The 12,394-nt window shown below is 41.0% G+C and overlaps 1 protein-coding gene across 5 annotated transcripts in view; it reads right to left on the bottom strand.

Annotated features, from left to right (window-relative positions):
• LOC309708975 (uncharacterized protein) overlaps positions 1–12,394 on the bottom strand; it is a 48,705-nt gene that overhangs the window by 17,674 nt on the left and 18,637 nt on the right. For 4 of the 5 annotated variants that reach the window (XM_082537376.1, XM_082537377.1, XM_082537378.1 and 1 more), the window contains 9 exons: positions 12,156–12,251; positions 9,432–9,553; positions 5,661–5,769; positions 5,111–5,219; positions 4,658–4,752; positions 3,424–3,538; positions 2,604–2,882; positions 616–714; positions 322–506 (listed from right to left, as the gene is read on the bottom strand). In XM_082537376.1, the coding sequence (XP_082393502.1) occupies positions 322–506; positions 616–714; positions 2,604–2,882; positions 3,424–3,538; positions 4,658–4,752; positions 5,111–5,219; positions 5,661–5,769; positions 9,432–9,553; positions 12,156–12,251 (1,209 nt within the window). The remainder of the gene's footprint in view (positions 1–321; positions 507–615; positions 715–2,603; positions 2,883–3,423; positions 3,539–4,657; positions 4,753–5,110; positions 5,220–5,660; positions 5,770–9,431; positions 9,554–12,155; positions 12,252–12,394) is intronic. The other variant, XM_082537380.1, reaches the window with a different exon arrangement.

The raw sequence follows: 12,394 nt of genomic DNA, 5'->3' as shown, positions 1-12,394 counted from the left end.
TATGACAACAGCTCACTGTGGAGGTGAGGTGCAAAAACACGATAAATAAGACAAAGTTGAGTTGCTTAACTTGAATTCAGCTGCTACACTGTATCCAAACAAACACAATGCACCTTGTGTGCTGCTAGGAAAAAACAACCAACGGAAGAATAAACTGAGCAGGAAACAGAACTGTGGTTATCACATGAACTACAGTTGTGTTTGTTTCCTAGAAATGTTTTGCCGTTTCCCAGAAACGGTGTGTGTGTGTTGTTTTGTAAGGAAACAGCAGCAACGTCATGAAATGTGTGCAAACACAACTGAATGCAAGGAGTCTTTTACCTTGACTCCTTCTGCTTGTGCATGCAGGCCGGGAGCATTAAGGCCGTGGGTGTTGACCCCTGGCGTGGGTGCGGGGTGGGGACTGGGTGCAGGAGTGGTCAAAACATGCGTGTTTCCAGAGCCCTGCAAGCTGCTCGATGACCGAACACTGCCGAGGCTGCCGACGCTGCCGCTGCGCTCGCCACCTCCACACATAAACACACGTTGTAGAACGCAGCATTACACACACACACACAACGTGTCTGACACACATCATTTCCTTTTTTCCCCCACAAAAGCACGCTTTCAGTTTACCTGCCAGCGGTTTGCGCAGCACCCAGATGTCCTCACTGGTGCTGCTCTGCTGTCCCAAAGTGGGAGAGCCCTGAGGACTCAGCTCTGCAGCTCGTGAACCTGTCTCACACACACAGAGACACACACAGAACCCCACATCTGTTACTCCTTTGGTCTTAGTATTTTAAATTTAAAACTTTGTATTAGCAAAAATGCAGAAACAGAAACAATATCTGAGCGATAATAATGTGTACTGCTGTTCCCTACATACAGTAAATGTGTTGAGCTTGTGATTAAACACTGTAAAAGGCACAGACTCACACGCAGAGATACACTCACTCAGCTCACGTGCATAAACATGCTACTACTAGTGGGAGTCCTGAGGCTTGTAGAAACCCACAGACCCTTTTGGTCAAAACACCATGAAGCTGTTGTGAATGACACATCCAGTGACGTGTGGTGATTCTACTTAATCACTGTAATGCTGATTAAAAATGCCGAATACGGCCTCTCAAGTTATTTATAACAAACACAGCATGTCGAGTAAGATAAATGAAAGGGTCATTTCACTGGAATTATAAGAAATGTACAAAGGAGGCATTACTTTCATGGCCTTAGTCGTCATAAAAACCCACATTTAAAGAAACAAAACAAAGGTTTGAGTCAGTTAGGACCCACACGGGCTAGATAAATGTATATGTGGACGAATTACTAATTTTGTTAGCCTTTTTTTGTAAATAATTATTTGATTGAACTGATCCTTTAATGAAGAACTGCCTCAAGCACATATGGCTATGTAAAAAAGAAAGTCTTCAAGGGACAATATGCAGTCTTGTTTAAAACTAAGTACACCATTACTGCTTCCACAGGTGATTGTAGCTCAGGAGGTAGAGCAGGTCACCTACTGATGGGAATGTTAGTGATTCGATCCCTGGCTCCTCCAGTTTGCATGCCAAGTACTAACCAAGATACTAACCCCAAGTAGCTCTCTGATGCATCCGTCGGAGTATGAATGTTCATTAGGAAGCACTAAAAAGCTTAGAATGAATGTGGCATGTTGTATAGAGTGCTTTGAGTACTCCAGCAGATAGAAAGGGCTATATAGAATCAGTCCATTCGCATGAAATCAATAACACACAAACACAAAAGAGCAGTTTGCTGGTCTGGAGCACTTGGGTGTGCCCAGCAAATTCATCCCAAGGTCAGACTGTGCAATGCAACAGCTCAGACTCTACAGGCCTCAGTTAGCATGTTAAATATAAAGTTCATCACAGTACAGTTAAACAAAGTCTGAAAAAGGCTTCTTTGGAAAGCTTGTCTCTACTTTCTGAAGCGAGCACAGCTCCGAAAGCCCGTTTTTGATACTAAAAAAAGAAAGTATCTATAACTTGAAATGTCGAGTTATCTTTCTCTAAATTTTGACTTATTAACTCAAAATTTTGAGAAAAGTAACTCGAAATTTCAAGTTAGCGCTGCCAATCAGTAATCTACGTAAATGACGTCATTTCCTTATTACCGGGAAGCTGAAGCCCTCAGCTACAAATGCTACAGCTAAGCTACCAGTATTACAGCCAGTCATAAATGCACAAATTGCTAAGTATTTTCAGTGTGGTTCATATGAACAAACCAGAACACTTCTGGAAAAATGTCCTCTGAAAAGGCGAGATCAAGGTGGAGATGTTTGTCAAAATGCACAGCACCATGTTTGGAGAAAAACATGGTGCTGTACCGTTGGTATGGTAGGCCGCTAGAGTGACACAAAAAACAATTATTAAAGTTATCGCTGCTAAACATGGTTCTGCACGCAAGTGAGTCATGAGGTGTACTTAGTTTTTCACAGGACTGCTTCAGTTTTTTTAGGCCTTTTTGAGTATTTTTTTATTTGGCTGAACTGATTCTTTGATCAAGCGTTGCCACAAGCAGATAGACAGCAGGCTTTTTATGTGTTCTTGACAAAAAGCAGAGAAAGGATTCTTATCTGTGACTTAAAGTGACACTACAGTATGTACCTGTCTGACTTTGCTGCTCCTGAGAAGTGGAGAGAGGAGGAGGAGGAGGAGGAGCAGTGGACAGAGGAGGAGTACACAGAGAAGGAGGAGAGATAGGGAGAGGAACGTACCCAAATGAGGAGAACCGAAGGGACTGTGTTGGGGTTAAGGGGAGGAGGGGGAGGCAGATGCGGGGGAAGGACTTTGGAGGGGGGGTATGAGTTTCCGTTGACCGAGGCAATGGGGCAAGGGTTGGGCCTGCGGAGGAGGAGGGTGTGGACTGCTGGGAGGGGGAGTGACCTGGCAACAATCCAGGAGGGGGGGGGGGGGGGGGGGCAAAACAACAACAACAACACAACAACAACTGATCAGTCAACTTGAAACAAAACAAAAGTCTAATCAGAAAAAATCAGAAAATGCACAAAATAATAGTTGATTAAACTTAAAACATGAGAAAAGAATACATCCATATATCCACAGGGAATATATCATTATAAAACAAAATATAATATCACTACAGCAATAAGGCAAACAAACAATATGAACAAAAACATTACAATCTAGCAGGGTCGGACTTGTTTATTAATTAGGGAGGGTGACAGAAGGAGCAGAAATATAGAGGGGTGATTCAGGGCCGACTGCGGATAGAGGACTATGTTTGATTGATGCAATCAATGAGACTGGCAGGGTGGGGAAAACAGATGGTATGCCCCAAACAGGCCGATGATGCCACAGCTAGCTACAACTAATGACCAGCTATAGCTGCGAAACAGCTGCTAAGCTCACACGCACATCCACCCACCCACCCATGCACACACACAGCTGTGATGCGGGTGGTCACCTGCCCTCTTGATGACTTCCACCATGTTGGAGGGGAAGTAGCCCACACGGTCATTTCCTGTCCGGTTGTCATGAATACAGCCTTTCCATCGGCCATCAGAGTGCTGCTCTAAAACCTGTGCACGTACAAAGATTACAGCCACTTTTCATTTCCATAACAAAGACTGCAAAGCCAAACTAAAACCATACCTATATCAAGTTTAAATCTTTAGCTCTGAACCTCACACTACCAGCTAACTTCAAACTATGGCAATAGTGGCTACTGCTCAGATGGCAGTGTAACAAATTTAGCTGTTAATTCTTTATAAAAATACTTCTACCATTGTTTTGCTTTTACTTTTTCAGACTTAGCAGCTGAAATGAGCAGAAAATGTCTGTTTAAATTTCCATTTAAAAAAAGGCAGTAGTTAAAAAAATGAGTGGGAAATAACACACCATGCTATTTAGTCATTTAGCTATCATTAGCTATCATTAGCATAGTTAGTAGTTTGAGGCATTTTTGCGAAATATAATTTAAAATTTTCCATGTATATCATAGATAAACTGTGTTTTATCAAGTGTCCACCTTGATAAAGTGGAATAAGTGTCCACCTTACTAAACCCTGAATTCTTCAATCATAATACATTACACAACTGTTTTTACATTAGCAGGCTGGCTTTAGCGTTGCCATTTTTAGCCAGTTGGCTACAAAACTGGTTAAAAACACAAAACATACTATATAAACTGCCTTAACATGTATATAGTTTTTGTGAATTATTTTTATAAAATTCAAATCCTTTTAAATTATAGATATTATATATAGTAGATGACCTCAAAACAAAAGCCAACATTGCATCTGCTTTACGTTATGTATTTTCATGCACATCTGTAAATAGGTGTTCGCTAACAGCGCCTGTAAGTGATTACTTTTTCATATATACAAGGTAGCTTGCAAAAAAGATCAATGAATATAGAAGAATAAAGAAATAACATAATAAATTGACATAGATGTCTGTGTTTTCTTATATGAGTGAAGCGAAGAAGCGCCATAGCTCTGGCAAAAATAATAATTTGTTTTTAATAATAGTTTGTGTGGCAAAACCTCTTTTCAGCTCAGTGATGCTTACACTGTAACACCCAACTATTAAACTGTGTAGACAGATTGATATTACCGACACAGGTTATTATGACTGGCAAACATGCAGCAAAGGCTGAAACATATTTTTATTGCGGAACCTTAATTATAAAGCTATACCGTGATGATGTCGCCAGCTTTGATGTTGAGGCTGGTAAGGTCATAGTTGTTGCAGTAATCCTTTAGTGCTCGCACCTGCATTGCAGCTGAGGCATCTACAACACAAGAGTATAAAGTGCAGACAGAAGAGAACGGAGAAGGTGATATTGGTGGGTAGTATCATTAGCATAATAAATTTCGCCAGTCTAATCAATACAAGAAAATCCCAAAATAAGAATGGACATTATGCCATTGTTTTAAATGTCAATAGCAATAAATTCATTTTAAAAATGTCTTTTTACAGTATGTTGTTATTTATAACAAAAACCAGGTTCCTAATAGTTTTAACACTCACAAAGTGGGCATGGCTTGAAAAGCAGATTTTTGGTGTTGCCACCAGCTGGGAGGGTTTAAAAAATGTGTCACACAAGGATTTGTGAGTTGGTGTGCGAGCTCGTGCACTCGCGGCCTCACCTCTCAGTAACTGTTTGATCTCCCGGCTGGCCTGCGTGGTAGTGAACTGGTTAACGATGTCCAGGGCAGTCTGACTCAGAGTGTTTCTCACTCCTGCACTGATGCCGCTCTGGAGTGACGCGGAGGAGGAAAATGATTAAAGCTGCAAAATCAAATTGTGTGTCACAAAGAACATTCCACAGTAGGGATGTTTGTTGTGTGCGCTGCCTCAGCATTAACATCAAAAGTGAAGCGCAGCAGGACGAGAGGGGACACTTAAAGTGGGCCCTTTACAAAGGCAGGGTTAGGCATTTACATCCATGTTCATCTGAAGGTCAAAAAAAAGGTTAAAAACCGAACAACAGGTTTGAATATTGGATGACAGACAGGAGGCTGGTCAGCCTGCTACTGCTTTATGTAATAAACAATAACAATATAACATATCCCACAGTTTCCTCACAGTCAGATGAATGACAATTGCTGGGGTGTGAATTTGCACAGCTCATAGGAGGGAGGTCAGCATTAACAACAGCTTCTTATGTAAACACATTAAATGGATAGTTAGACTTACATCCAGCAGCAGGCGTACTACCTCCGTCTTCCCACAGAGGGCAGCCTGATGTAGTGCTGTGCCAGACTCGGACTGTCTGTTGATATCTATTCCAGCCTGAATCAGCAACCTGCAGCGAAAAATAATAAATATTTCAAGATAACTTTTTATGACTGCTCTAAAGTAAGAAATGAAAGAAAAGCATCTACATTCATGCAACTCAATAAAAGTGGAAATAAATTCCCCAAAATGACATTTGGATTAACCAGTTTTTCAGTCTTTTTCTCAGATGTATTTTTCATAGTGTTTGTGTTAAGAGCTGCCAGTTTGAGTGAATGGGGTCTCTGTGTTTGACTGACAGCTGTTGCCAGGCTTCCACAGGAAGAAGGAAACAAAGAAAATATGTTTCTAGTGTAACTAAAACCCACAATGTAAAAGGAAAGCACCTTTTGCACAGGCCAACCCTTTGCGCGGTTATCTAACATAGGCAGTTGAATTTTACCCTGTAAATGTTTGTTTGGTTGGTTATTCAACAAATTGCAGGAAAAGATTTGTTTATAAGGGGTTAAAGAGGAAGTGGACTTTGGCAAGAAAGCTAATTTGTGTTAATCTTTTGTGCCATAAACACACGCTCACTGTGTAGTAGTGAAGGCAAGAAACTGAAGATTGAAGAAAAGGCATAGAGAGAAAAAAATCACTGGCCTGCTATAGCGTTGGGCTCAGGAAACTGATGGTGTTGCCATGTTCTGTCCTATACTGCCAATTGAGGAGGAAAACGTTCAAAAATGCTCACAATTAGGTCAGCCAGCAACTTGTCACTAACACAGTTCACCAGAACCATCTATTGATCCATCTGTGTATTTTCTGCTGTTTATATATGTCCAGGTCACAGGAGCAGCATTCTAGACAGAGATGTCCAGACCTCGCTCCAACCAGCCAGCTCTCTTTATCAGAACAGAGCGCTACAGTGTCCCCAATACTGCAGATGACATGAGTCTGAATGAAAATCTCCCGCAAGGCCCCAATGACAGGCAGCAGCCACCTTACGTCTGTAGCTCCATGTAGGTGCAGAGCATGATTAAGTCAGACTCGGTGTCCTCTGCCTCCTTCTGAATGGTGTCCAAATTCTGCCATAGGTAGGATTTGACGATCCTTCACCAAGTTCTAGTGTTTGGTAAAGTCCTTTCCTGGGTGTACTGGGACTTTGTCAGATGTCCAAGTCACGTTGGCCGTTGACATGTGGGCTAGGGTATTTTGGTGCAAAGCCCACTTATGTCCCAGTGAATGTTAAAATTTCTCAGTAAGAGAATGAAGACTCAAAGACTAAAAGGCACCTGGGCCTAATATTTGACGTATAAGTCCACACAACAGTCAGATATCCTGTCATCCACCAAACATGCAGGGTCTCTCACTGAGAGCATCTCCAGAGGGGAACAACATCCAACTCCTTCCCAGGAGACTGGCTGCAGAACCGGAGTCATACATGTAGGTGAGCCTGACAGTAGTCCTATTACCCAAGAACCAGTTTTAGCAACCAGGAATTGGATCGGATCTCTGTTCCAGACTGCTGCCCAATCCACATAGCATCAGACCTTTACACTCTCTTACCTAGGATCAATAATGTCTTTCGAAACCCAGCTAGGGCTATTTGCCCCAGATAAGGATCAAGGGAAATGCCAGAAGATAATGCCAGAAGATTACGGTTTGAGAAATGGCTGTTACAGTGGCCTGTGCTACAAAGGAAGACTGGGGCCTTTTTTTCCAGGCAACTTCAGGTTTAAACCTGTTTTTGTTTTCAGTTTTGAAGGTTCACGTCTTCCAGGCAGAATCTACATCAAAAGAAGCCTTGATGTAGTGATACTATAAGATCCTAATACACGTCACCTAAGCTTCGTACTTGTTGACCTCATAAAAAAACATTCTGACCCATTTTTACCCCTACCCTCCATACCATAGGCCTGCATCCACTCATGTAGGAAAACAGCCACACCTTTTGTACAACCCTTTGCTACTACATGGTTATTGGACATAGGCATCACTTTTTCCTGTAACCGTTTGACTAGTTGGTCATTTATTAAGGCATAGAAAAATATGTGACTATATATGTAAGTTAAACAGGAAGTGGACTTTGGCAAGAAAGCTCAAGTGGGCCATTCTTTAGTGGTAGGCTTTTGTGTCATGTAAAGGCTCATTGTTATCTCTGTGCTGTATATATAAAACCACTTTTTATTTTTCAAATACTGTAATTTTTCTTCATTTTTAAAAGATGCTGAAGTTTGTGATGTGTCATGTTGCCTAAACTGTATCCTTTATGTGAATGTGCTAGATTTGTAAATCCTGGGTTTAATTATCGAGTTGAAAATTATCTTTGGTGACAGCCTAGCCTGATTGCCAATACATGGGTAAGTGAAGCCACATAGAAGAAGAAACCTGGGTATGTTTAATTGACTTTATAGTAAAGACCCCAACTCATGAATTCACCATATTTTTCTTTTGTGGTCGACTCCTTTGTCACGTGGTGTGAGCAGAATCATCTGCAGCTCAACGTGGCAAAGACCAAGGAACTGATCGTGGACTTCAGGAAGACCAGGAAACACTTGACCCCAGTTTCAATCCAGGGGGTCAGTGTTGACATTGTGGAGGATTATAAATACCTTGGAGTACACATTGACAATAAACTGGACTGGGCTAAAAACACCACAGCACTTTACAGGAAGGGCCAGAGTCGTCTCTATTTTTTGAGGCGACTGAGGTCCTTCAACATCTGCCAGAAAATGCTGAGGATTTTCTATGAGTCTGTTGTGGCCAGTGCGATCCTCTATGCTGTTGCATGCTGGGGGAGCAGGCTGAGGGTCGCAGATGCCAACAGACTTAATAAACTGATCCGTAAGGCCAGCAATGTTGTGGGGATGGAGCTGGACTCCCTCGAGGTGGTGTCGGAGAGGCGGATGCTGTCCAAGATAAAGACAATGTTGGATAACACCTCCCACCCACTCCATGACATGCTGGTCAGTCACAGGAGCTCGTTCAGTGAGAGACTGAGATTACCGAAAAGCACCACTGAACGACACAGGAAATCTTTCCTGCCTGTGGCCATCTCCCTGTACAACGCATCCACTTAACACACTGTTTGCTGCTACAACTACACATGTTTCTTTTCCAACTATTTATTTATAAGTGACTTATGTATGTATGTATGTATATATATGTATATATTGTACTATTCTTAGTTAGTGTATTGTCTGTCTTGTCTTAATGTTGGTTTATAATGGAGCACTGTAACAAAAAATAATTTCCCCCAGGGATCAATAAAGTATTCTGATTCTGATTCTGATTTTCTTTTTTTAAACTTGTGTTTTGCTGTATATCTGTAATCTTTCACTTGTATATATAGTTTTATGTGATGTGAACAGGGCCTATGCATGTAATGTTTTTGCCTGTTAAAAAAATAATAAATAGAAAAAATAATGAATAGAAATAAAGACTTGAAAGAACTGTTTAATATAATTCATTGTTGTTGGGATGCTTCAGAGGACTTGGCCCAGTTTCTCTAATGTATGTTGTTCACACCTCAATTCTACAAATCTCTACAATCAAGGTGGATAGTGGAAACCCTGCATGACCCATAGAAACACGTTAGCCTTGTTAATGGGAAATATGCCAGGTTGAAATGAACTGGCATTATCCTTTAACGTTAAATTAGATCAGTCGGTGGAGAGACAGAATGACTAAGTGTCTAATGAAGGAGGTATAACAAACAGAGAGCAGACAGAAAGGAGTAGTTATTTGGACCGTATCACTTCGATGTGTCCGTTCTTGGCAGCCAGATGCAAAGGTGACACTCCGTTGGGGTCGGAGGGTTTTGGTTCCAGCATGGCTGCACACATGTTACTGCTGAGCAGGAGCTGGACCACCTAAACACAAAGACACACAGTGTAACTTGTAAAGCCATTTCATGATTTATATTAACTCTATAATTCCTTCTGTGTAAAAGTGAATTTAAAACTAAAATCTGGTTTCTCTGTGGACTAGCAGCAACACAGGTGCACACTTTGGCTGCTAGTGTCTTGAATTACCTCTGTGTCCACATGTGGCTGTCTCAGTAAGACCATTGTTCTTGTTCATTTTAAGGATTTTAGACATTTTTAGGCTGTGTTGTTGTATAATTAATCTGTTTCTGGAATAATTAACCTTTTAGGTGAACATTTTGCCTATAATTTTAAAATTAAATGGATGTCACCATTGCTTATCTTTACCAGGAAACTCTAAAATAAACATTTAGGTATAGAGTCTCTCAGTCAAAACATGGCAAATTTGGTACTTTTGATAATATCTAACTTTTCTTCTTACCCCATCATTGGATCAAAATTTGAGTTTGTCTCATACTTTGATTAATGTCTAAAAACTAATGCTAATGCTAACAAGCTAAAAGCTAAGCTAATGGCATTCCCATTATCTTTAGCTGTACTTAAGTATTTAATATTGACTATGTGCACATTAGCATATGCTACTTCCGGTGCGGAAACTCCTGTGGGGAGCTTTGTTTCCGGTGTCCTATTCACGCCCTGTTTACGGTCCAAAACAAGTTAAGCAAATGAATGAATCAAGCGGCGATTTACATTTCTATAGATGTCTTGGGCATTTACCCAATATATCTGTAAATGATGTTCATCGACTTGTCGATATTTTTTCCCCGCGCCTCAGAGCAAAAGAGAAAAGGGATTCAAATGTTATATTTCTCAGCTGTCCCTCGTTTATCGCGGGTGTTATGTTCTAAAAATAACCAGCGATAGGTAAAATCAAGTAGCCAATTTTATTTTTTGACGGTGCAAAATGTTTGGTGGACATCGTGGACATACAGCACTGCACTTCAGAGTCACACTGCTAGCAATCGATGCAGCGATTCTGTACTGTACAGGAGAGACGTCACGGAGAAGATCGTCTGCAGTGATCAGGACGCAGGACACAATGTGACGTAAAAAAACGTGCAAACTTGCACTAAAAAAGATCTGTGAAACAGCGAGGTGAAAGGTGAACCGCGTTATTAGCGAGGGACCACTGTAATTTTGAAGGTAAGTCACAACATACCCTTCGTAAATACTAATGTATAGAAACCGTTACCAGCAATCATTCATTTTTTGTGGCTTTTTTCACGGTTTGTTAACATGCTGTGTAGGTGTGTACTTGACTAGCTGATATCGACATAACTGGGGAAACATCTGGTTTGACTATTCTTCACCTGTAGTTTGAATGCTGAACATTTGCCTGTTTAAATCATAAGACCAGTCACTATACAGAGATGTGCTTCTGAATTTGCCTGCTTGCATCACTCTGCTTGTGTTGAGTGATGTAAACAACTAATCGATCTAAACTCTTTAAACATCAAAATTGATCATTAGATTTTTTATGACACAACAGTGGCGAGTGTTCCCACCTTCTCCTCTTTGTAACTTAACGCGATCTTTCCGTTTTCGAGTTTTGGACATGATTTTAATAAAGCTACCGGAAATGTACAACCCCACATCCGGTCTCAAACCAGGAAGTTAGCATTTTCTCGTGCACAGGGTCTATTACTAAGCAAATCTTAACATGCAAGTGAGTTGATGTGATCTGTTTAGCATGTTAGCATGCTAACAGTTGCAATAATTTACTTTGGTTTTTCATGTGACATCAAAAGGACATTGTTCAAGAATTGTCCGCCAAACTGGACATGATACATCCACTGGTTGATAGCGAATTAACTAAATACCTCTTTGTGATTACTTTGGTTGCTAGCAGATTGCCACAGTTGCCTGTAGTTCTTCATTTTTGTATGAAAATACTTGCTAGCTACAAGCAACGCAAACTGTAAATGAGGAAGACTTGCCTTAACAGTAAAAGTTGTGCCTGAGGAATACAGCCAACATTTTAAAGGGTGTCTGCTTTTGGTCTGTGTGACAATTTTCACAGATTCTTTACAGCTCGGAGAGCGGCTGGCTGGTGTTTATAGACAAGTTCGTCACTTATTCGTCACAAATTACCAACGCAACAACATTTTAGCAACCAAAGCAATCACAAATAGGTTTTTGTACACCAGTTGGGGGAGACATGCTTTTTTCCTACCAATAGGAGGTAGCTATTGGGGCTCACTAAATTGTCTTTAGGCCTGAGTAACTGCGGCTTTAGAAATCATTTTCCCAGCAGCTGCTATCAACCTCGAACCCAGTCAAACCCAGTTGGGCAATACTCATTCTTCCCTCACAATCACTGGTTTTCAGTTGGTTTCACACATCCAAAATAACAGGCAAGTTAACGTCACCTGGTTAGTGGCCAAGATAACTTCTGGCTTAAAGAAAAAACAAGATGGTGGCAGCAAAAATTTAATGTGAAGCTTTAAAATGTGGAGTCCAAAACCAATGAGTGATGGTGATGTTACATCCATCTTCATCATTTATCATTTTTAGGTAAAACATATTGTTGATAGGGTAAAAAAAAATCTTCTGTTTTGAACCCAGTTGTAGTTATTGTTGTACTCACTCCAACACGTCCAAATTCGCAAGCGAGGTCCAGTGGAGTTTTCCCAGCTGTGTCTGAGATGCACGGGTTGGACTGGTGCTGCAGCAACATCTCCGACTGTAACACACAGACGCACACAAACAAACAAATGTTACCAACACATTTAAAGCTGAGCTTGCAACAACCACGTATCAGGCACACAGCATCAAGCCCACATAACAACTACACAGATCTCACATAACACAAACACTGGCTCTGTG

Source organism: Aulonocara stuartgranti (assembly GCF_965226115.1).
Source record: "Aulonocara stuartgranti genome assembly, chromosome: 6".
In the NCBI taxonomy this organism is placed as follows: domain Eukaryota; kingdom Metazoa; phylum Chordata; class Actinopteri; order Cichliformes; family Cichlidae; genus Aulonocara; species Aulonocara stuartgranti.
The sequence above is the reverse complement of the archived record's forward strand: the minus strand, read 5'-3'. Positions and strand labels throughout refer to the sequence as shown.